At 44.6% G+C, this 25,625-nt stretch overlaps 1 protein-coding gene across 3 annotated transcripts in view; it reads right to left on the bottom strand.

Moving 5' to 3' along the window:
- PKD1L1 (polycystin 1 like 1, transient receptor potential channel interacting) overlaps nt 1-25,625 on the bottom strand; it is a 412,276-nt gene that overhangs the window by 24,390 nt on the left and 362,261 nt on the right. For all 3 annotated transcript variants that reach the window (XM_073630682.1, XM_073630680.1, XM_073630681.1), the window contains 5 exons: nt 15,201-15,341; nt 14,200-14,334; nt 10,325-10,564; nt 5,379-5,543; nt 4,148-4,327 (listed from right to left, as the gene is read on the bottom strand). In XM_073630682.1, coding sequence (XP_073486783.1) covers nt 4,148-4,327; nt 5,379-5,543; nt 10,325-10,564; nt 14,200-14,334; nt 15,201-15,341 — 861 coding nt within the window. The remainder of the gene's footprint in view (nt 1-4,147; nt 4,328-5,378; nt 5,544-10,324; nt 10,565-14,199; nt 14,335-15,200; nt 15,342-25,625) is intronic.

Consider the following 25,625-nt stretch of genomic DNA (forward strand, 5'->3'; position numbering starts at 1 on the left):
TTAAATAAGCCTTGCAGGAGGTAAATGTCTTTTTTGCATGTGTGTGCTGTAATATTTTGTTCTGTTGTATGGTCTTATGGCTGCACCATCTTTAATGCATCTTTTAGGGTGTGCCCCCCAAATATCTTGTTTGTCTATTGTATGGATTCTGACCAAATCCTTTTGAGCGAGGAGCACCCCACTCCCTCATCAGTGCCTCTCACTAGTGTCCACCTGTGTCATGGATGGAGACCTCAGTTCTCCCATATAGAGTAGTGTATTGCTCCCATGGTTCAGAGAAGCAGGATCTCCCAGTCTAGGATAGTGTAGGACCCACTAATCATGGGGTACTTTGTCGCAGTAAGTGGGCTTAAGCACCATATAGCAATATGGTGTGACCAAATCCCCATATTTTTTGATAATGTTTTTTTTAAAAGTCTAGGTGTTTTAAATACTGTATTTTCCGCACCATAAGACGCACTTTTTTCCCCCAGAAATATGGGGAAAAATGTCTCTGTGACTTATGGAGCGAATGCATGCTAGGCACCGCCCCTCGCCGCCGCCGATGGCAATGCCCCCCCACCGCCACTGCCAGAAGAGAGGCAGGAGAGTGGAGGACAGACATCTGAAGCCCCTGTGAGAAGGGCCAGACTGGCCTACCGGCGACTACAGCGTTCTCCTCCCTCTGTCCTCCGGCGCGTGTATGTCACTGAGCTTGGTCTGTGTGCAAGGCCCCACCCCCCCAGACCGGCTCGTGTGATAGTAGATTGAATCAGTGTTCCGCCTATCACACGAGCCGGTCTAGGGGGGCAGGACCTTACACACAGACCCAGCTCCATGACATACGAGCCCTGGAGCACAGAGGGAAGAGAGTGTTGTGTTATCCAGAAAATGGTGAGGCTGACATTAGTGGGCACAGAGGCTGCAATTGGTGGACCCAGAGGCTGCAATTGGTGGGCAGAAAGGCTGCAATTGGTGGGCAGAAAGGCTGCAATTGGTGGGCAGAAAGGCTGCAATTGGTGGGCAAAGTGAGGCTGCATTGGTGGGCACAGCAAGGCTGCATTGGTGGGCACAGAGAGGCTGCATTTATGTGCAATGGTCAGTCTGCATGTATGTGCAATGGTCAGTCTGCATGTATGTGCAATGGTTAGTCTGCATGTATGTGCAATGGTCAGGCTGCATGTATGTGCAATGGTCAGGCTGCATGTATGTGCAATGGTCAGGCTGCATGTATGTGCAATGGTCAGGCTGCATTTCATAGGGGCACCAGTAAATATTTTAGGACACCATTTGGTTCAGAATATTTTTTTTCTTGTTTTCCTCCTCTAAAACCTAGGTGCGTCTTATGGAGCAAAAAATACGGCAAGCCTTGCAGGAGGTAAATGTCTTTTTTGCATGTGTGCGCTGTAATATTTTGTTCTGTTGTATGGTCTTATGGCTGCACCATCTTTAATGCATCTTTTAGTGTGTGCCCCCCAAATATCTTGTTTGTCTATTGTATGGATTCTGACCAAATCCTTTTGGGCAAGGAGCACCCCACTCCCTCATCAGTGCCTCTTATTAGTGTCCACCTGTGTCATGGATGGAGACCTCAGTTCTCCCATATAGAGGAGTGTATTGCTCCCATGGTTCAGAGAAGCAGGATCTCCCAGTCTGTGGAAGTGTAGGACCCACTAAATCATGGGGTACTTTGTCGCAGTAAGTGGGCTAAAGCACCATATAGCAATATGGTATGACCAAACCCCATATTTTTTTATAATGTTTTTTGAAATGTCTAGGTGTTTTAAATAAGCCTTGCAGGAGGTAAATGTCTTTTTTGCATGTGCGCGCTGTAATATTTTGTTCTTTTCTTAAATTTGGTGTTATTGCTCTCACCCTCTCATACTGGTCACTGGAAGTTCAACATGGCACCTCATGGCAAAGAACTTTCTGAGGATCTGAAAAGAAGAATTGTTGCTCTACATAAAGATGGCCTAGGCTATAAGAAGATTGCCAAGACCCTGAAACTGAGCTGCAGCACGGTGGCCAAGACCACACAGCAGTTTAAGAGGACAGCTTCCACTCAGAACAGGCCTCGCCATGGTCGACCAAAAAAGTTGAGTGCACGTGCTCAGCGTCATATCCTTTGGGAAATAAACGTATGAGTGCTGCAGAGGTTGAAGGGGTGGGGGGTCAGCCTGTCAGTGCTCAGACCATACACCGCACACTGCATCAAATTGGTCTGCATGGCTGTTGTCACAGAAGGAAGCCTCTTCTAAAGATGATGCACAAGGAAGCCTGCAAACAGTTTGCTGAAGACAAGCAGACTAAGGACATGGATTACTGTCATGTGGTCTGATGAGACCAAGAAACAATTATTTGGTTCAGATGGTGTCAAGCGTGTGTGGCGACAACCAGGTGAGGAGTACAAAGAAAAGTGTGTCTTGCCTACAGTCAAGCATGGTGGTGGAAGTGTCATGGTCTGTGGCTGCATGAGTGCTGCAGGCACTGGGGAGCTACAGTTCATTGAGAGAACCAAGAATGCCAACATGTACTGTGACATACTGAAGCAGAGCATGATTCCCTCACTTCGGAGACTGGGCCACCTGGCAGTGTTCCAACATGATAACGAACCCACACACCTCCAAGACAACCACTGCCTTGCTAATGAAGTTGAGGGTAGAGGTGATGGACTGGCCAAGCATGTCTCCAGACCTAAACCCTATTGAGCATCTGTGCGGCGTCCTCAAACGGAAGGTCTCTCACATCCACCAGCTCTGTGATGTCGTCATGGAGGAGTGGATGAGGAATCCAGTAGCAACCTGTGAAGCTCAGGTGAATACCATGCCCAAGAGGGTTAAGGCAGTGCTGGAAAATAATGGTGGCCACACAAAACATTGACACTTTGGACCCAATTTGGACATTTTCACTTAGGGGTGTACTCACTTTAATTGCCAGTGGTTTAGACATTAACGCTTGAGTGTTTTATGTTATTTCGAGGGGACAGCAAATTTACACTGTTATACAAGCTGTACACTCACTACTTTACATTGTAGCAAGATGTCATTTCTTCAGTGTTGTCACATGAAAAGATATAATAAAATATTTACAAAAATGTGAGGGGTGTACACAAAAAATAAATAAAAAATACAATTGTAATATACTGCAACTTACAAACGTAGATGTTGTGGCTGCATTCGTTTTCTTGTTTTAGACTTTTTTATTTTTTTATGTTTGCCTGGTGATCTGGCCAGCAACATATTTCCTGTCTTAGGGTGTCTTTATGCTGCACACCTTTGGACAGTAGCATTGTCAATCTGGGAAGAGGGTTACAGCAAGTTTTTTCCTTTTCGTATAAAAGTTTTTTTTTTAAAAAGAACAAAAGCTGACCATTGTAAGCACATGTCAGTGCTACATGGCTTGCCTCATCCTTCTAACTTCCACTTTTGCTGGACAGCTTGGTCTGGTAAAGGAAGTTGAAAAACAACTGACTTACTGGCCAGATCACCAGGTGAAAGTAAAAGGAAAAAAAGCCTAAAAAAGGAAAATAATCAGCCACCACATCTGGGAACTAATAAACTGCAATACCATGCATTTTTGTTTTTCAGTTTAATACTGCTTTAAGTGAACATTAAAACATTTCTACATTTCATACAGGTTTCCTCAATTAATCACTAGCGTACCACTTCTGATACCTTTTTTTAAACTTGGTTTATTGAAAAGATTTGATAATTGTAGACATGATTCGCAAAGCAATACTGTAGACTAAGGAACAGATCAAGAATATTCAACCTCACACAACCAAACTAAAGATAATTATGAGATACTGTATCACTGTGTTCATCTGAACATTAAATAAAGCTGGGTCAACTAGAATGTTGGCATTACATTGTTTAATTATGAGTTTTGCAGTATCATTGTTATCATCTGTCACATGGCAGAAATGCATTCAATGTATTCGGAATTACCAAGCAGAATGCACTTTGATACCTTACATGGTGTAGTAAGTTATAATGTTTACCTGTAAACCAACTGTAAAGCATACACCAATAAAATAATGTGTTGCACCACAGCTAAAAGCTTCTCAGTCTGGTTTCATAAACAAGATCTACAGTGCCCTGCTTGGTCACTAGGTTGGTGTTTGTATAGTACATAAATCTTTACACTCATATATCCTGTTATATTGTACCTCTGTGGCTGTTTGCTTAAAAGAGGAATTGGAGCAAGTATCGAAGTTATTGTGATCATCCTCTTCTTCAGTATAACTATGTGATTTTGCAGGAAGTGAATGATGAAGGCTGTCTGATATGGCATTTAGTCGGAACAGAAGCTCATCTATCAGGTCTTCAAATTCATCCAAATAGAAATTCTTAAAAAAAAAAGATTATCAGATTAAAATAAGCAAATGTAAAATGCACTAACAGGGTGATAACCATACATTATGCCCATATAACCCAATAGAAATTACCATTACTCTCTACCTTGAGGAAGCAAAAAATGCACTAACAGGAAGATGTGCTATGGAAGAGACACCTGCCTAGTCAAGGATGCTGCTGGACATGGGGGTGGAGTTAGGAGATATACAGTAAGGATAACACCTATATTGACCCTCTTTGCTGCTTGATGTGCTGTAATGTAAGCCTCTCAAACTCCTTGTCAGACTTCCATTCACTTAGGACTGTTCTTTCTAAACATCCAATAATAAGGATTCTTTAACATCCTCCTGCATCAAGTTCCTCATGCTGTGCTAAAATAATTCAGCTGACTCCTCCATGCCAGCTTGTGGGCAAAGCCAGGAGGGGGAAGATGAAGTCACATTTATAGTTGCTGATGAAAATGTGCTGCTCTGTGTCTGGAGGTTGAAGAAGGCTTGGTTATGACCTTCTCTGTGTACTCTGGCTGTATAGCCCATTCAAACTACCAGAAAGAAAAGGCCTGACCACCACCTTGTCCTGCTGAAGCAAAATCTGCTTGCAGGTGAAGAATCTGTGCCTCTTTCTTTAGACCTCCTAGACCTGATTAATACAGGGGATATATTCAATATTTTAAAACTTTTTTTACCTATATAAAAAAAAATATATAAAACGTGAAAAAACAAAAATAAAATTACCTGTACAATATAACACTCCCCAAAAAGTTTAAAAATGGGCAGCAGCTAAACAACAAGACACTGGTTTTGGATACATGTACTTTGATGGTTAAATAGTTTATTGCATTGACCTAATTCATCATCAGTATTTTGCTGGGCTATCCCCTAAAATAGGTGGCGCTTACTGGTAAAGGAAAAGCATTCACAATGCCATGTCACTGGAATACGAAAACATTGAGCATAACTGCCAACTAAACAAATGCAGAAATTATTCCAAACTTAGAGGGTTTATTGCTGCCCCGTAAGTCATTTGGAGTATTCAGTCACTTACATTTCCAGATATAGAAATGCTGTCTGTGCTCTTCTGTCTGTGTCGATCAACAACTGAAAGTATCAATTCTCTTGCATGAGATATAACTTCTTTAAATGTCACAAACTGTTTGCTGCGATGAACTTTTTTAGAATATTTTGCTACTGAACTGAGGACTCCTTTTAACTATTAAATATATAAAAATATTGCCAGTCAAAAAATAAATAACAATTAAGAGACCAAATCGATCAACATAGACAAAAATCATCAGTAATTACATATTTTTAAAATTGTTATGTACTTTATTTCAATTGAAAACAGTGTGGAAAGCATTTAAAAAGAGTTCTGTATCATTTAGATATTATTCTCAGCAAATCAGGGGAGCAAAAAAGTGTTATTTCTACAATGAATACACCTGATGGTTCTGTCCCATTCCTGACAAAGGAGAGGCATTACTGCTCCAAAACGTGTCCTACATATTCATAACAGACTTTCATTCATTACCTATATGACCGACTCTTCATTTCAACCAAGAGGTATCTGCACCAGGGAACCCAAGATGGAGTCAGTAGTCAGCCACCTAGAGCGAACTGTTCTGTTGCCTCTCATTCTACCCAGGGTATGATAACTGCCAAGAGGCAACTGCACCAGGGAATCTACCATGAAACCTACATAGAGAAGTGGACTTCACTACTATACTACACTAAGCTTGCAATGTTGTTTTACAAACATGTGTTTTAACAGTCACCAGGTGAGAAGATTCTTGTAGCTACCTCTATATAGTATAGCTCCTCTTAGAGGCGCTCCTCTCAAAATTATTCTATTTTTTGTTCTTTATATAGCACTGATATTCTTACATGTAATGTAATGATATCACACGTGAGCAGTGCTGTGTCTTAGCCTAGGCCGACAAGTATGGTTGCCACCTCATCCCTTTAAACCCGAACACATATTAATTACATAGGTTCTGTGGCTGATTAAGGTGGTAATTAAACTCACTTGGTGCCTTATCAGCATTTAATTAGCCTCAGAACGTGTGTAATTCATAGGTGTTCGGGTTTAAAGGGATGAGGTGGCAACCCTACTGACAAGGCTCAGGAGGAGGAGGAGGAGGAGAGAGGAAGGAAGATGATGGAAGATGATGGAAGATGATGGAAGATGATGGAAGATGATGGAAGATGATGGGAACACCCAGGCCACAGGCAGGACAGCAGGTACAATTAATTACTATTACTTTTGTAAGTCATCATGTGCGTATGCCAAGTAGCCAACCAATATAGAGTGCTTAGCATGGATTAAATGAATATACAGATCATATTGCAATAAAGCGATCTGTGCTAAAAATGTATTAAACAGTCCACATTCAGAGAAAGTTCACGTACTGCAAACTTTGCAGTACATGAACTTTCACTGAATGTGGACCGTTTAATGAGTTTGCATTGATTGCAGCATGTGCAAAGTGCTCCATGCTGAAATCAATGCAAAGCCATTAAACAGTCCATATTCAGTGAAAATTAATGTACTGCAAAGTGCTCTGTGCTATAATCAATACATAATTCATATACACTAAACTGTGATATTATGAAACTGATGGGTTGCACTGACTGCCACTGATGAGGCAGCACTCTTAAGCTGCACTGATAAGGCACTGATGAGATGGCACTGGTGGCCCCTTATGAGAATGCACTAATAAACTGCACTGGTGGCCCCTGATGAGGCTGCACTGGTGGCCCCTGATGAGCCTGCACTGGTGGCCCCTGATGAGCCTGCACTGGTGGCCCCAGATGAGGCTGCACTGGTGGCCCCTGATGAGGCTGCACTGATGGGCACTGCTAGGCTGCACTGGTGGTCCCTGATGAGGCCACACTAATAGGCTGCACTGGTGGCCTCTGATGAGGCCGCAATGATGGCCACTGATAGGCTACACTGGTGGCCCCTGATGAGGCCGCACTGATGGCAACTGATGAGGCCGCACTGGTGGCCACTGACAGGCTGCACTGATGGCAACTGATAGGGTGCACTGGTGGCCCCTGATGAGGCTGCACTGATGGTCACTGATGAGGCCGCATTGGTGGCCACTGATTAGGCTGCACTGATGGGCACTGATAAGTTGCACTGATGGGCACTGATAGGCTGTACTTGTGGTCCCTGATTAGGCTGCACTGATAGCCACTGATAGGCACTGATAGGCTGCACTGGTGGCCTATGATGAGTGATTGATATAAGTATGGAGTGAATGGTGTGTGATTGTGTGTGCTAATGTACAAAGATGAAGAGGTGGAGCTCTAAGAGGAAAAGGTGGAGCCTAAAGAAAAGGGGTGTGGTTTACACATGATAGGGCGGGTCTTAAACAGGAAGGGGTGTGGCATTGACAGGAAGGGATGGGTTGTATTTAAAGTAGGGGGTGCATGAGTTTAGTCAGGCCCAGGGCAGCACAAAACCTAAATACACCATTGCATGTGAGAGCATTATATAGGGGAGTGCAGTAAAAATCCCATTGTAGACACCACAAGATACCACAACCGTGTTTGTACCTTGTACAGCACTTGTGATAAAATTCTTTAACCCATTGTTGACGCCAGGAGCCAGCTTTTTTTAACCGCTTAAGGACTGCCCCACGTACATATACTGCGTCAAAGCGGCCCTTAAGCGCAAAAATCACGTACCTGTACCTTTGATGGCCTCTTAATGTTAACCCCTTCCCTGCCAGTGTCATTAGTACAGTAACAGTGCATTTTTGTTTAGCACTGAACACTGTAATAATGTCACTGGTCCCCAAACAGTGTCAAAAGTATCAGTAAGGTGTCCGATTTGTACGCCGCAATGTTGCAGTCCCACTAAAAATTGCTGATCGCTACCATTACTAGTAAAAAAAATTAATGAATAAAAATTCCATTAAAAAAAATCCCATAGATTGTAGACGCTATAACTTTTGCGCAAACTAATCAATATACGCTTATTGGGATTTTCTTTTACCAAAAATATGTAGCAGAATACATATTGACCTAAATTGATGAAGAAATTAGATTTTTAAAAATTTTTTTTATTGGGTATGTTTTATAGCTGAAAGTAAAAAGTAAAAAAATATTGTTTTTTTTTTTTTCAAAATTGTCAGTCTTTTTTTGTTTATAGCGCAAATAAATAAAAACCACAGAGGTGATCAAATACCACCACAAGAAAGCTCTATCTGTAGGAAAAAAGGACATCAATTTTATTTGGGTACAGTGTCGCATGACCGCGCAATTGTCGGTTAAAGCAACGCAGTGCTGTATCGCAAAAAATGACCTGGTCAGGAAGGGGGTAAAACCTTCTGGTTAAGTGGTTAAGAGGGCTGTGATACCCAAGGCCAGTAAAAGGGGTCCCCTATTATGCAGCACTGTGATGTGATGCCCAGTGCTGATGTCACTGAGAGACCATCGTACCAGCTCTTGATTGCCAGTGGTTGAATGTAAGCTGTCAATGAAGCTCCCCGGAACAACACAGTGATGCATATATCCAGTGGCTCGGTGTTAAGATTTACCCACTCTGCTATTGCATATTTAAGGCTTGATTGCTCACATGGTGTCCAAGAGAGATGATGTCTAGAGGCTTTCACTTACTAACCCTGATAGGCCCCAAGCTAAGGAACCAAAACATGCCCATGAATTGCCCAAACCAATAAGGAAAGGGAACACTACAGAAAGTCCCATTACATTACATTTCTCTGGTCTATGTGAGCAAGATGGCAATCTAGGATCTAGTGAACTACAGTTGCTTGGTTGTTGCAGTGCCATGTGCTCAAAAATATTAGGGACGAGGATAACCCTGTGACAAAACTGCAGCATTAATATGGCCTCATATACATGGGGCATAAAAAAAGTCTTTAACAGCACAGCGGTATTTAGTTTGTCATAAATATAGGGGATGTAAGCATAGGATACAGAATGCATTAACAACATGCGAAGAGCTACAGGACAGAGGCATCACATCATGCCATACACATCTTTGATGTGCCATGTGCAAATATCAACATTTTACAATTATATGCTGCATTCCAGATGACCATGCTAACCTATTATATGTGCATGAGCAAACATCCTCCACAGTTGTGTAATTTTCAGGCAGTCATAATGTTATACTATCCCTTCATCATGTTTCTGAAGACTTACTAAAACACTGTTTACACTAAGGCATTAGAAAATACTATATAAGTTACATAACTAACCACAATTTCAGTAAAATAAAACACACCATTCTAAAGTAATCTTTCTAGGATCTAGCACACTTTGCTAGTACAAGTTAAAGTGGTATTAAATCCAAAACCACAAAATGTAATATATTGTACCTTACCAATCACTAGATATGGTGACCGCATTTGTTTTCTTGGACAGCAGCATTGTTAGTCTGAGGGGGAGGGAAGTGTTAGATGTACTAGCAAATTTAGCTACACTAACAAATTGAAGTCAAACTCCAGCTAACACTTTTTAAGTTGTTACAGCAACAGTGGTTTTTCATTTTGGGATAAAGGTTTTACATAAATAAAAGCTTATCATTGTAAGCACCCCTGTTAGTGTTAAACAGTTTGTTTCAACTCTCTACATCTGCAGGACAGCTTGTTCTTTTGAAAAATGACAGACTTACTGGCTGGATCACCAGGTGCAAATAAAGCCTAAAGAAAAACAAATGCAGTCATCACATCTAAGAATTGGTAAGCTGCAAAATTATAAATATTTGCTTTTTGGGTTGAATACCATTTTAAAGCTGTTGTCCCTATTTTTTAAAGATAAAAAGCTTCCAGAAAGTCAAAGCAGATGTGTCAATTGCAGAACATCTTTCAGCAAGGGTCTTTTGTCAATGCAGCAATTCGACAGAGCGGGCAGCGAGACAGGTAAGTACTGTTTGTTTGCTTAGCAGGGAGATCTTCTTTTCATCACCTAAAAATTGTGACAGCTTTAATCATTTTTTTTAACTTGGGCTTCTATACTTACCAATCCAGTCCATAGAAGTATAAAAACAGAAAACAGTATTCCATATAATCCAGCCACCCAGGCTTGGTTACATTTGACCTGGACATTAAATAAATGTATATGTTTTGATGTATGGATTCTGAAGAACTGTGCAAAAGTGGTCTGGATGCACTGTAGCACATTAGTGAAAGGATAGTGATCAGAGGAAATGATTATATGTCCCAGAGATGAATAGCACAGCATGAACACAATCCCTATGAGCTGCAAAGAAAAAGGAAAATAGTTAAATACCCATGATACTTATCTATCCATTATTTATTTATTTCAGGTACTTATATAGCGTTGTCAATTTATGCAGCGCTTTATGTATATATTGTACATTCACATCAGTCCCTACCCTCAAGGAGCTTACAATCTAAGGTCCCTAACTCACATTCATACATACTAGGGCCAATTTAGACAGGAGCCAATTAACCTACCAGCATGTCTTTGGAATGTGGGAGGAAACTGGAGTACCCGGAGGAAACCCACGCAGGCACAGGGAGAACATGCAAACTCCAGGCAAGTAGTGTCGTGGTTGGGATTTGAACCTGCGACCCTAGTGCTGTCAAGTTCAACTTCTGCAGCTTTGGTCCAGGGGACCTAGAACTGTATAATAATTTTCAATGTAGCCACACAGGAGACCCCAAGGGCAGTCAGCTTAAAATGGCTGTAAAGCAGAAGGTTTTTTGTATCTTAATGCATTCTATGCATTAAAGTTTTACTAAACCCTGCACTCTACATTCACTATATTTGGTCTACCACAGTACACAGAGCATAGAAATGCAATAGTTTAAAAATAACTAGCAGTTAGAGCAGTCTTGTGACTTCTATCAGTGTCTGGTTAAAAATTGTTGGAGGAGTTTTTCTCCCCTGTCCTATGAGGCTGCAGGACCCATGACCCCTTTGTCTGGACAGTGCTGATTAGCCCTGTGCTGATCACACGCACCCTCCCAAGATAAAAAAAAAACGAACTCTCTAGCAATACACATCAATCTGAGCATGTGCAGCTTGTCCCCTAGCCTCTGTTCTATCAGGAGATGGATTGGGGACAGTGGAAGCAGGGAAGGATAAGAGAAGAAAGGATCAAACAGCCTTTTTTACACAATGCAACCAGCTACTGGCAACTACCCCTTAGGTTCCACAGTAAGTATAACTACCATGCTTTACCTCATATACAGACTGATTTTACTGTTGTGGGTTTAGTAACACCAATGCCGCGTACACACGACCGGACTTTACCGGCAGACTTTGTCCTGCGGACTTTTCGACGGACTTTACGACAAACTTTCCGAATGAACGGACTTGTCTACACACGATCAACCAAAGTCCGACGGATTTGTGATGACGTACGACCGGACTAAAATAAGGAAGTTCATAGCCAGTAGCCAATAGCTGCTCTAGCTTCTAGTCCGTCGAAAAGATTTGAAACATGTTTCATTTCTAGGTCCGTCGAACTTTTGGGGAAAAAAAGGGCGCTGGAGCCCACACACGATCGAATTGTCCGACGGACTCCGGTCCGCAGGACCAAGTATGCTGTAAAGTCCGCTCGTGTGTACGCGGCATAAGATAAAAAAAACCTTCTGTGTGCAGCAGCCCCCCTAATACGTACCTGAGCCCCATCTCGATCCAGCAATATGTACAAATGCGTAGGTCATCCAGGATTCTCCCTCCTGATTGGCTGAGACACAGCATCAGCGCCATTAGCTCCTGCTGCTGTCAAAGTCAGTTAGCCAATGAGGAGAAAGAGGGTGTGGGGCCGAACCACGGCTCTGTGTCTGATTGGACACACAGAGCAGCTGCTTGGGTGCCCCCACTCAGGTAGGAGGGAGGGGCCAGGAACACCATCTTGGGACCCGAGAAGAGGAGGATCCAGGCTGCTCTGTGCCAAACTACTGCACAGAGCAGGTAAGTATAACATGGTTATTTTTTAAAGAAAAAAAAAATTGACTTTAGTATCACTTTAATTCTCGGGATCAGTAATATATCTTATATATCTTTTCAACTTTTTACTCTAAGAACCCCTTCCTATACTATTAAAAAATGTATTTTTTCATGAGTAACTTACTTCCCTTGTCCTTTGTACAAATTACATTTGCCAGATCTTTTTACTGGCCTCATGCCGCGTACACACGATCGGGATTTTGGTCGGAAAAAGATATGATGGCTTTTCTGACGGGATTCCGCTCAAGCTTGCCTTGCATACACATGGTCACACAAAAGTTCACGGAACTTTCGACCTTTATGAACGCGGTGACGTACAACACTATGATGAGCCAAGAAAATGAAGTTCAATGCTTCCAAGCATGCATCTAATTGTTTCCGAGCATGCGTAAGAATTGTACGCGTCAAAATTGCTACAGACGATCGCATTTTCAGATAGGAACTTTTTCCAACCGAAAAATTGAGAACATGCTCTCAATCTTTTGCTGGCTGGAATTTGGCCAGAAAAAATCCGATGGAGCATACACACGGTCGCATTTTCCGACCAAAAGCTCTAATCGGTCTTTTGCTGGCCGAATTTCCAATTGTGTGTACGCGGCATTAAAGATATTAGAGCATGTTCATTAAGTCAACTTTACATGTCTGTTCTCCAATCTTAAAATACAACAAATACAAATCATTAATCAACACATTGGAAAGAACTGGGCACGGCACTGATTCCAGCGATACACTGCTGCTAACCTTAGCCCATTTAGAAAATGTTGTGTTATTAACTTCCCTAATGTTTAACAGGTCATACATGATACTGCATTTCCCACAATAGGTAACCCACTTTACCTATGGCTATTGAGCTAGTACAGCGTGTGACATGTCAATCAGTATGTACTTTTATTACTAGCTGCCCGGTATGTGCATCATTCATGCAAGAATGCCATCTAGTGGCTAATTGACATTACCTGTAATGTCTGTATTAAGGGAAACTATAATAGTCAATTTCTGTTTGTTTTATACCTGTATTTGAAAGCGGAGTTCCAGGCTTTTTTCAGTTTATTAAAAGTCAGCAGCTACATAAAGTATAGCTGCTGACTTTTAATAAGTAGATACTGACCTGTCCTACAGTCCAGCGATGCGGCCGCCCGAAGCCCCGTTCCTCTCCTCCTGCTCTCCAATGTGACGCCATAGAAAATGTGGGCACTTGGCCATGACAACTTGTGGCTTTACAACTTGGCGCTCACTATGCGTGTGCGAGTCGCGCTGTGCTCTCTGAGTGGACAGGCAATCTTCTGGGACCTGTGACGTGTCCCAGAAGATTGCAGAGAGGGAGGGTCCTGTCTAGGGGAGAGGAGGTGTCACCTAGGCGGCCTGAAGTCAGAAGCAGGAAGTGGAATTAATTTAGTAAATGCAAATAAACTGTTGCACTTCGCAAGATAATTTTCCTCAGAGCTTAGTGAATGTGCTGAAGTTTCACTTTACAAAGAATACCCAATCACGTTTAAGGAAAATAAAAACACAGCATTTTTGCTTGCACGTGTTTGGATGTTGGAAATCAGCAGATCTTCACCTCTGGGTCAAATTCCCATGCATAGTTCAACTTCTTTTGCAAAGTGAACAGCATATTTGCGTTACTAAAATATCCCTATTGAGGTCTGGAAACAAGCTTTTTTTCAATAGTTACAAAAATATGCATGTTCAGCTTTGGTGGAAAGAAGATTTTTTTAGCCACTGTGATATTACATGGGCTAAAAAAGGGAATAAAGACAGCACTCTGAAGACAAAGAAGTGACCGATAAAAAAAAATTGGTCAATTTAAAGGGGGTGCCTAAGTAGCTGGCTACAAAGTAAAAGTCAAGACTGGAAATGTTGCTAGTCCTAGAGTGATTATTCAAGGTATAATAAGTGAAGAATATACTTACCATGATCAATGTTGAGTTGGAGCAAGAAAGGTGAAATCGAGCTATACAAGGAGCCATCATTCTATAATAATGTAGTATCTTTAATAACTTAATTATCATGAAAAATAAAATTATCCCATGCAAACGTCGAAACCACTATAAGAATACAAAATAATCTTTATCAGGTAAATTATTCACATATATTTTAATTGTTTATAACATATTAATATTATTCAAAATTAAGTATTTTTGATGTTGGTTCTCTTAGCCAACATAGACTGTAGCACAGGGTGATACAGTCAGGGGCAGGGGAGATACACAGCCATCCACACGTGATGATGCTATCAGTAACAATTTCAGTGTATAATAAAGGGTTCCGATCTCACTCTTTGCCTGACATTCCAATCCAGTCTTTAAGACTCCTCACAACCTGGGTATTTAAATTGAAATTCCTTTAGTTGCAACAGAACTACTATTCCCTAACCTAGATTGTTGTGGGAAAAAGGAGGATATAACAATCCTTAATCATCTGTTTGCATATAGTGATTGCCTCCCACAAAAAAGAGTTTTACAAACATTTACAAAATCACCACTTCATTTAGTCCCTGGTTTTTCGCTTTCAAAATTTAGGCCTGGTTCACACCCATCCATTTTTTGTGTGTTTTGGAATGCACAAAAATGCATGTGTCATAAAAATACATTAGATCCAAAAAGGCTATTCACATTTGTGCACTGCGTTCCACTGCACTGGTAAAGGTTAAGCATGTCTGATTTTCTCTGCATTTTCATGCCCTCTGAAGCCCAATAGAATAATGACTATTTATACTACAATGCATGTTAAAAAAAATGCACAAAAGCAGACACAAACAAATGTGAACCCGGCCTAAAAGGAATGCATTGAATTTACTTTTTTTATGCACTTTGCTTAGATAAAATGGCCCCGAAGCTTAGATTATAAAACTATCCACTGTTTTCTGTAATCAGCATAACAAGAGGCTAAATATGTAGCAAAAAAATCTTACCTTTTCATAATCAGCTATCAAGCTGAAATTTATGAATAGTCTGTAAAAACCTCTCTGAAGATGATCAATAAGGTCAACAACAAACATGAAATAGTAGAACCGACAGATGAAATAACACAGGCTGAACACGATTATTGATACCTGCATAAGATAAATGTTTTTAAATGTTACAGTTAGTCAGGTTGACTTAAGAAAAAAAAAAAAAATTGCCGCTCAACCCTGGGTGTGGGTTAACAAGTATAAGCTGGCCTCAGCCTTGCACCACTCCACACGCCATGTCCTCTGACATGTTTCACCCCACCCACTGGGGCTTAGTCATAGAGTTAGTCAAGTTGAACCAACAGAAAAAAAACAGACAAATAGAAAATGTTTTCCATTTTTAGAACCCTATACTCACAGGGTCCCCCACCGTTGCTCCTGGCTCCTCTCCCCTGCTGAGTACCCCATAGCAAGCTGCTTGCATGAGGGCACTCATGCAGGCTCGCTCCTGAGCCACGGTCTGTGTGTCCATTTACACATACAGTGTGGCTCGGCCCCTCCCCCTGCTCCCCCTACCTGGGTTTGATTGACAGCAGCAGAAGCCAATGGCTCCCACTGGTGCCTCTGAGCCAGTGAGAAGAAAGAGAGAGAGCAGCGATGCTGCTTTTGGGCACAACGCTGCATCCACATCAGGCTTAGGTAAGTATTGGGGCGGGGGCTGGACTCAGAAGGTTTTATTACCTTAGTGCATAGAATGCATTAAGGTAAAAAAAACACACACCTGCTTTTAGAACCACTTTAAATCTCTTTTCCTCCAGACATAAACAGTGCACCCTTGTCCTCTGTAATGATCTGAAAGTGAATACCTCTACACCAAGTTCACTATATGGACCACTTATGTATTTATATACAGTGAGGCAAAAAAGTATTTAGTCAGCCACCAATTGTGCAAGTTCTCACACTTAAAAAGATGAGAAAGACCTGTAATTGTCATCATAGGTATACCTCAACTATGTGAAACAGTGTTTTAACCTTCTAATATATCAAAATAGTGAATAATTAGAAAAAGGAAAAAAACAGTGGCGCTCTCTCAGAGCTGTCCGATTTAGACAATACTGAAAACAATCTGGTGTATGAAAAATAGCTGGTGCAAAAAAATTGTTTAAATAATTAAACACCCTGTGACATTTGTGAGTGCATGAAACAAACAAAATGTCCATATATTGAAGCATAAAGAAAGTCCTTGACTAATTGTGTCTTTTTGATTTCTTCCACCACACCAAAGTGTTCAGTGATCCCACTCCCTTAGGAAATGCACTCACCAACTCCAAATGCCTACACTTGCGTACAAGGCTAAAGCGCTTTTATAACCACATAGAAAGGGTTAAATCAGCAAACCGATATCCACCAGTGTATGTAGGAATCGCTCCACATGTAAAATAATAAAGTGCTCCAATAGTGTAAAACAGTATAACCAATTTATTGTAAACACTATCACTCTTCAACTTATCCACTCACACTTTACAAAATCCAAGCCAGCAAAAAGAATATAGTTTCAACCCGAGGTGTGCAGGCGTTAAACCTCAGCTCTCACCCCCTCCTCGGTGCCTCGCCACTATATCGGATCACCACTTTCTCGTACGGCCTCAAGCGTCATACGTCACAGCCACGCTCCCTGAGGAGGTTTGAGCGCAAACTTCCTCCCATCAGCAAGGGCAATGAAGATGAAACGTGGCTGGGTTTTCAGCATGACAATGATCCCAAACACACTGCCCGGGCAACAAAGGAGTGGCTTTGTAAGAAGCATTTCAAGGTCCTGGAGTGGCCTAGCCAGTCTCCAGATCTCAACCCCTTAGAAAACCTTTGGAGGGAGTTGAAAGTCTGTGTTGCCCAGCGACAGCCCCAAAACATCACTGCTCTAGAGGAGATCTGCATGGAGGAATGGGCCAACATACCAGCAACAGTGTGTGACAACCTTGTGAAGACTTACAGAAAACGTTTGACCTCTGTCATTGCCAACAAAGGATATATAACAAAGTATTAAGATGAACTTTTGATATTGACAAAATACTTATTTTCCACCATAATTTGCAAATAAATTCTTTCAAAAATCAGACAATGTGATTGTCTGGATTTGTTTCCACTTTTTGACTCTCATAGTTGAGGTATACCTATGTTGACAATTACAAGCCTCTCTCATCTTTTTAAGTGGGAGAACTTGCACAATTGGTGGCTGACTAAATACTTTTTTGCCCCACTGTAAGTTGGTGATCATATCTCCCCTTAATCACTTATTTTCAGGGGAGAATAAATTCAGTTTAGCTAGTTTGAGCTCCTCCATTCCCTCGCATCAGTTTGGTTGCCCTTCTCTGCACTTTCTCTAGTTCTCCTATACAGTGGTGTATTTAGGTTTTGTGCTGCCCTAGGCCTGACTGAGCTTGCGCACCCCCTAATTTAAATATGACCCACCCCTTCCTGTCAAGGCCACACCCCTTTCTTTTAAAGATCCGCCCTGTCATCTTCATTGGAGGAGGACAGAGGGACGCCGCGGGAAGAGTACAGAGAGGCATGCAGCATCTTTTCATTTGGTGGGTAAGGGGATATGTGCTGGTTGCTTTGGGAGGGGAGGATCAGACCCCTCCCAAAGCACCCAGCACATATCCCCTTACCCCCCCTCCCCTCATCCATGTGTGCATTTGTTATCTGCCCCCTTCCCGGTTACTGTGTCCCCCTCCACTGTAAACTATACACAGACCTCAGAGCAGAAGCGTGGCTCTTGCACTGAAGTCGTGTCCCTCCTCTGTGGCTCCTTCTCCTCCTGGCTGTGTACACTAGAACATTGGAGTATCACGTACCTGATCGGAGGCTGAAGTGCTGGGAGAGCTTCCCTTGCGACTAAGTGCAGAGTGCCCCCTGGAGGTGGTACAGGGGGAGCTATACTCAAAGCGGCAGGGGTTGCTGGCTGCGGCAAGCTGAGATGAAGCAGAGAAGTCCAATGGTGGGCAGCTGACGAGCAGGGTAGACTGCTAGGTAGGGGTACCTCGGAAGTACCAGATGAGATCGTACAGCAGGAAGTACCAGGAGCAGTGTCAGGAGCCAGGCCGGGGTTCATACACAGGACAGCAAACAGTAGCAAAGTCTATAGAACAAGCCAGGGGTCATACACGGTGCAGCGGATCAAACAGTAGCAAAGTCCATAAAACAAGCCAGGGGTCATACACGGTGCAGCAGATCAGAGCGGAGTAACAGGAACGAGCCAAGGGTCAAGCCGGGGTAAGTACAGATCAGATAGGTCAAGACAAGCCGGGTCGTTTAGCAGATAATCCAAGACAACAGGAACAGGAACTGAGGAATACACAGGAAGCTGAAGATCATGCAGCAGTTGGTGACTGCTGCAACATGCTTTAAATAGTATGCTTGGTGCCTGGAGTCTCTCACGTGGTGTGTGTGATTTGGCGTGCAGGTGTTCGCATTAGTGCTGGAGAATTTGTGTTAATTGATACAGGATTCTGCTGGCCATAGATGTTAGTTCTCCTGCGGGTTAGTCCCTGACAGTGCCCCCCCCCCAAGGGGCAGCCTCCGGATGCCCAGGCGGGCTTGCTTCTCCGGATATCTTCTGAAGAATTCACGTAGCAGTCTAGGGGCATGAACATTACTTGCGGGTTCCCAAGAGCTCTCCTCTGATGGGTAACCCTTCCACTTCACTAAATATTGAATTTGTCTACCTCTCTTTCGACAATCCAGGATGATTTCCACCTCGAACTCCGTTTCTTCACCCACTGTGATTGGAGGTGGAGGAGGATCTTCTCTTCCAGAGAAGGGGCCAGTACTGATTGGCTTGAGCAGCGAGACGTGGAAGACTGGGTGAATCTTGTAAGAGCTTGGCAGAGACAATTCAAAAGCCACAGGATTAATCTCTCTCTTAATCGCAAAGGGACCGATGAATCTTGGGCCCAGCTTCCGGGAGGGGCAAGACAATTTAAGATTCAATGTGGAGAGCCAAACTTTGTCCCCTACTTTCAGAACTGGATCACCTTTCCTCTTCCTGTCATAATGCTTTTTATAGTCCTCCTGTGCTTTTTTCATGTTTTCTTGAAGAACCTGTAAATTTTCTTGAATGAAAGTTAATCTGTCCTGTACAGCAGGTACCGCTGCTTCTGGAGTGACATAAGGCAAGAAGGATGGGTGGAATCCATAGTTTGCCCAGAATGGAGACTGATTGGTGGAGGCGTGTACCGAATTATTATAGGCGAATTCGGCACATGGCAGCAAGGTTACCCAGTTATCTTGAGAGAAGGTAGAAAAACAGCGGAGGTACTGCTCTAGTGTCTGATTCGTCCTCTCCGTCTGGCCATTACTCTGTGGGTGATAGGCAGAAGACAAACAGATTTCAATGTTCAAAGCTTTACAGAGAGCCCTCCAGAACCTTGAAGTAAATTGTACTCCTCTGTCGGATACAATACTGTCTGGCAAGCCGTGCAATCTTACGATCTCTTTAATAAAGACATGTGCTGTATCAATGGCAGAAGGTGTGCCTAGTAGAGGCAGGAAGTGGGCCATCTTTGATAAACGGTCGACCACCACCAGGATAGTGGTAAAGCCTTCAGATGGGGGCAGCTCCACAATAAAATCCATGGACAACATTTTCCAGGGGCGGTCCGGGATAGGTAGTGGTCTTAGCAAACCCCAGGCTTGGGTGCAGCTTCCTTTACTTCTGGCACAGGTTGTGCAGGAGCCTATGAAATCCTTACAATCTTGCCTCAGGTTAGGCCACCAGTAGGATCGCTGAATCAGCTCAGTAGTCTTATGAATCCCGAAATGGCCGGCAAGTTGGTGTTCGTGAAAGGTCTTGAGGACCTGAAGCCTGGCTCCCATGGGAACGAAGATCTTGTCCCCGTGCCACAGGAGTCCTTCCTGCCTTCTGAATGCAGATCCTTCGGATTCGAGGCATTGAGCAGAGGTTTGTTCAAGGGTTGATCTTAGATCAGGTTGAACTAAAAGGAAATTCTGAGGGGACAAGATGGTACTAGGGGCCACAGTCTCTGGAGTTTCTGGAAACATGCGTGAGAGGGCATCCGCTTTCCCATTCTTGGACCCCGGACGGTAAGTAAGGTGAAAGTTAAACCTCGAAAAGAACAAGGCCCATCTGGCCTGCCGTGGTCTTAGTCGTTTGGCAGATCTGAGATATTCAAGGTTTTTATGGTCGGTGAATATCATGATGGGATGAGCTGCGCCTTCCAGTAGGTATCGCCATTCTTCCAGAGCAGCTTTTATTGCCAGTAATTCCCGATCCCCCACATCATAATTCCTTTCCGGTTGGCTTAGTTTTCTGGAGAAAAAGGCTACAGGGTATAGTAAAGCTTTAGGGCCTTGGCGTTGTGACAGGATAGCCCCTATGGCGACTTCTGATGCATCGACCTCCAAAACATAGGGCAGGGCTGGATCTGGATGTTGTAGAATGGGGGCCGAGGTGAATAGAGCCTTTAGTTTATCAAAAGCTTCTTGGGCTTCCTGGGACCACTGGAAACGGGTATGCTGGCGAGTGAGCTGGGTAATGGGGGCAATAATACCAGAAAAGTTTTTAACAAATCTCCGATAAAAATTAGCGAACCCCACAAATCTTTGCATACCTTTCTTGTTGGTAGGGGCTGACCACTCCAGAATAGCAGATACTTTCTGAGGGTCCATAGCTATACCTGATGTAGAAATAATTAAGCCCAGGAACTGTATGGATGCCTGTTCAAATTGACACTTTTCTGCTTTTGCATAGAGCTTGTGTTCTCTCAATGTAGATAGTACCTTCCGGACGTGGGTTCTATGTAACTCCAGACTGTCAGAGAAGATGAGGATGTCATCCAAATATACGATCAGGAAATGATCCAGGAATTCTCTAAAGATGTTGTTTACAAAATGTTGAAAGGTTGCTGGGGCATTACATAGTCCAAAAGGCATAACACGGTATTCAAAATGCCCAAAACGAGTTCTGAAGGCGGTCTTCCACTCATCCCCCTTTCTGATGCGCACAAGGTTGTAGGCGCCTCGTAAGTCCAACTTAGTAAAGACTTGGGCAGAACGGAATCTCTGAAAAAGCTCGGGAACCAGGGGGAGAGGATAACGATTTTTGACCGTGATTTTGTTAAGTTCCCTGTAGTCCACACAAGGCCTGAGGGAATGGTCTTTCTTCTCCACGAAGAATATTCCAGCACCAGCTGGGGATGATGATGGGCGGATGAATCCTTTTTCTAAGTTCTCGTCAATATATTGACGTAAAGTCTCAAGCTCAGTCTCTGAAAGTGGAAATATTCGACCAAAGGGGATCTCTGCACCAGGCAGCAACTCGATTGGACAATCGTAAGAACGATGAGGTGGCAAAGTGTCCACTTTTTTCTTATCGAAGACATCTAAAAAGTCATGGTAAACTGGAGGGACGTCTTGGCTAGAATTGGAAACTGGCTGGACGGTAAGGCAACTGGAAGGTGCTACAGGTTCAGGTATGATACAATGCTGGTGGCAATAAGTTGACTTGAAAGCGATATTCCCTGTGTTCCAGTCTATCTGAGGGTTGTGTGCCCGTAGCCAAGGGAGTCCCAAAATTACAGGGAACATAGGAGAACAAAGAACATCAAAACAAAGAAATTCTTGATGGCCTGGGTCAATCATGGTGAGAATAGGCAAAGTCTCTTGAGTAACAGGCCCAAACTGCGGTGTTGAACCATCAGCCAAGTGAATTTTAAGTTTATGTTCCTTCCTCCGAAGTGGAATCTGAAAGTCTTTAGCCAGGGAAATGTCCAAAAAGCAACTGCAAGCCCCGGAGTCGATTATTGCTGGAAGTCTGACCTCTCCTCTTGCCAACTGTAATGCGATATGGAGAACAAGATGAGTTGGAGAAGGTTTCGGGACTTGGAGGCTAGTAGAGTTGCGGAAAGGAGATCTACTGGGCCTTATTGGGCAGTTGAGACGGATATGTCCGGGATCTCCGCAATAGAAACATAGGTTAGCTTGCCGGCGATGAAGTTTCTCGTTAGGGGTCAGAGCAGAGCGAACTGCGCCAATTTGCATAGGCCCTTTGTTGGACGTGAACGGAGTGACGGGTGCAGGAACAGCTGGAACTGTGGGCGTCATCCAAGAAGGCCGGAAGGATCGTGCACATCGTTCAGACCGTCGCTCCCACAGGCGCCTATCAATTTGGACGACTAGCTGGGTGAGTCCTTCTAAAGTGGTTGGGGACTCTACTCGTGCAAGTTCATCTTTGACAAGTTCAGATAAGCCGAGCCGGAATTTGAATCTGAGAGCGGCCTCATTCCACCCCGTGTCGGCAGCCCAGGTGCGAAAGTCCACGATATAATCCTCTACAGGGCGCTGCCCTTGCCGCAAGGCATGAAGGGCGGCCTCAGCAGTAGCCATACGTTGTGGATCATCATATAATCTGGACATAGCTTCAAAGAACAAGTTCACTGAATTAATAGCGGGATCCTTTTGCTCTAGTAACTGATGAGCCCAGGACTGGGGTTCATTGGACAGCAGGGAAATAACAAATCCCACTTTAACAGTTTCTATGGAAAAGGTTCTTGGTTGGAGGGCCAGGTAAAGTAAACAGGTGTCCTTGAATGCTCGGAACTTCCCTCGGTCACCAGAGAAGCGCTCCGGAGTAGGTACCCTTGGTTCAGGGGGTGGAATCATCATAGGAGACATTGCTTGGTTCTGAATGTGAATCTCCAACTGGGAATAATGTCCTTGTAGATTTGTCACTGCTTGGGTCAGCGTAGCGACTTGCTGGCACAGAGTCTTGAGCAGGGAAGCACCTCCGTCAGCCTCTGACGTTACTGGCTGCATGATACTATCACGTACCTGATCGGAGGCTGAAGTGCTGGGAGAGCTTCCCTTGCGACTAAGTGCAGAGCGCCCCCTGGAGGTGGTACAGGGGGAGCTATACTCAAAGCGGCAGGGGTTGCTGGCTGCGGCAAGCTGAGATGAAGCAGAGAAGTCCAATGGTGGGCAGCTGACGAGCAGGGTAGACTGCTAGGTAGGGGTACCTCGGAAGTACCAGATGAGATCATACAGCAGGAAGTACCAGGAGCAGTGTCAGGAGCCAGGCCGGGGTTCATACACAGGACAGCAAACAGTAGCAAAGTCTATAGAACAAGCCAGGGGTCATACACGGTGCAGCGGATCAAACAGTAGCAAAGTCCATAAAACAAGCCAGGGGTCATACACGGTGCAGCAGATCAGAGCGGAGTAACAGGAACGAGCCAAGGGTCAAGCCGGGGTAAGTACAGATCAGATAGGTCAAGACAAGCCGGGTCGTTTAGCAGATAATCCAAGACAACAGGAACAGGAACTGAGGAATACACAGGAAGCTGAAGATCATGCAGCAGTTGGTGACTGCTGCAACATGCTTTAAATAGTATGCTTGGTGCCTGGAGTCTCTCACGTGGTGTGTGTGATTTGGCGTGCAGGTGTTCGCATTAGTGCTGGAGAATTTGTGTTAATTGATACAGGATTCTGCTGGCCATAGATGTTAGTTCTCCTGCGGGTTAGTCCCTGACATGGAGCTGAGAAGGAGGAGGAGCTGAGGAGTGTGTGTGGCTGACAGTGGGGAGAGAGGTGGCGGCTGCTACGGAAAGCCGATCGCCGCTTGTGGGACCCCGGGTGGCAGATGTCCTGGGTGCCCACGCTAGCGCACTCTGGCTGCCAGTTACCGAAGCTCAGTGCCGGAACTTGTTGTGGGCTCCAGGACAGTGGCGTCACTAGCTTTGGTGTCACCTGGAGCTGTAAAAATTGTGTCATCCCCCTTAATTTTTTGACTGGAGGCCCAGCGTTGGAGTTCATTATGGCAGTCAACAAGGCCTAGAGGATATCAGGTTAGGCACTTCCTAATGGCTCAGTCCCTGGGAACAGTAATGAATAATGGCCAACAGGCTCTTACCAGACCCAGTGAAACTGCAACAGTGATCCCTCCGGCTGGACGTTCACTCACTCTGGGTTGCCCAGGCTGACTCTGGTCAGTAGTGTAGCATGTCTGTACCCTGGCAGTGGCTTTATCTTTCTCCCCCTCTGGTGGTGCGGGTACAGCGTGGCTCTCTGGTGGTGCGGGAACAGTGTGGCTCTCTGGTGGTGCAGGTACAGCGGAGCTCTCTGGTGGGGCGGGTACAGCGGGGCTCTCTGGTGGTGCGGGTACAGCGTGGCTCTCTGGTGGTGCGGGTACAGCGTGGCTCTCTGGTGGTGCGGGTACAGCGTGGCTCTCTGGTGGTGCAGGTACAGCGTGGCTCTCTGGTGGTGCGGGTACAGCGTGGCTCTATGGTAGTGCGGGTACAGCGTGGCTCTATGGTGGTGCGGGTACAGCGTGGCTCCCTCTTTGGCTTCCCCCAGCACAGTACTCTCTTTTTCTCCTCTAACACCCCCCCTCAGCAGAGTGCATGCATGCTGGGGGCTGTAGCATGTCTGGACACACAGGGGCCGCCACTCTTCAGGGACTACTTTTCCCATGATGCCCCCCAGAGTCTTCTGATTGGCCCTCTGCTGTGGCCAATCATGGGGAGGAAAACAGCGGTCAGGAAGCTGGGCGACGGCGCAGGGAAACCAATTAGAGCCGCTCTCTCTCTCTTCTCCCTTAGGCTGACAGAAAGGGGAGGGGGGGCGAGCGGGGGAGTTCTCTGGTAAATGGAGCAGCAGATCTGTGACAGGGAGAGGAGAGATGCGGGTTGTCAGGGGAGGGGGGGCGAGCGGGGGAGTTCTCTGGTAAATGGAGCAGCAGATCTGTGACAGGGAGAGGAGAGATGCGGGTTGTCAGGGGAGGGGGGGCGAGCGGGGGAGATACACAGACAACCCGCATCTCTCCTCTCCCTGTCACAGATCTGCTGCTCCATTTACCAGAGAACTCCCCCGCTCGCCCCCCCTCCCCTTTCTGTCAGCCGAAGGGAGAAGAGAGAGAGAGCGGCTCTCATTGGTTTTACCGTGCCGCCGCCCAGCTTCCTGACCGCTGTTTTCCTCCCCATGATTGGCCACAGCAGAGGGCCAATCAGAGACAGAATCACAGCTTTACGGAGGGGCGGCTTGACGGCACCCGGGACGCCACTGCACTGCACTGCTAAGCTGTACTCCCTGCTGTGCGGGAGTCGGGAAGAGGGCGCCGCTGCCATTTTCGGGGGGGGGTTTTGCCGCACCCCCCCGCACAGTGCCGCCCTAGGCCTGGGCCTTGGTGGCCTAGGCCAAGACACAGCACTGCTCCTATATACTTTTTTGTGAACTGGTGCCCAAAACTGAACTGCATATTTCAGATGTATAATGTTTTTTAAGCACTAACCTTTTAAAAACCTACCTCCAGCTGTGAAGTGAAAGAAAATCTCCCCAATGAGAATACAGCAGACAGCAGTACAAATGTTTGAGTGTGAAAATTGAAGTGCGACACCAAGATTTCAAAATGTACATATGCCAGTCTGCCATATA

Source organism: Aquarana catesbeiana, linkage group LG05 (assembly GCF_042186555.1).
Source record: "Aquarana catesbeiana isolate 2022-GZ linkage group LG05, ASM4218655v1, whole genome shotgun sequence".
Classification (NCBI taxonomy): Eukaryota; Metazoa; Chordata; class Amphibia; order Anura; family Ranidae; genus Aquarana; species Aquarana catesbeiana.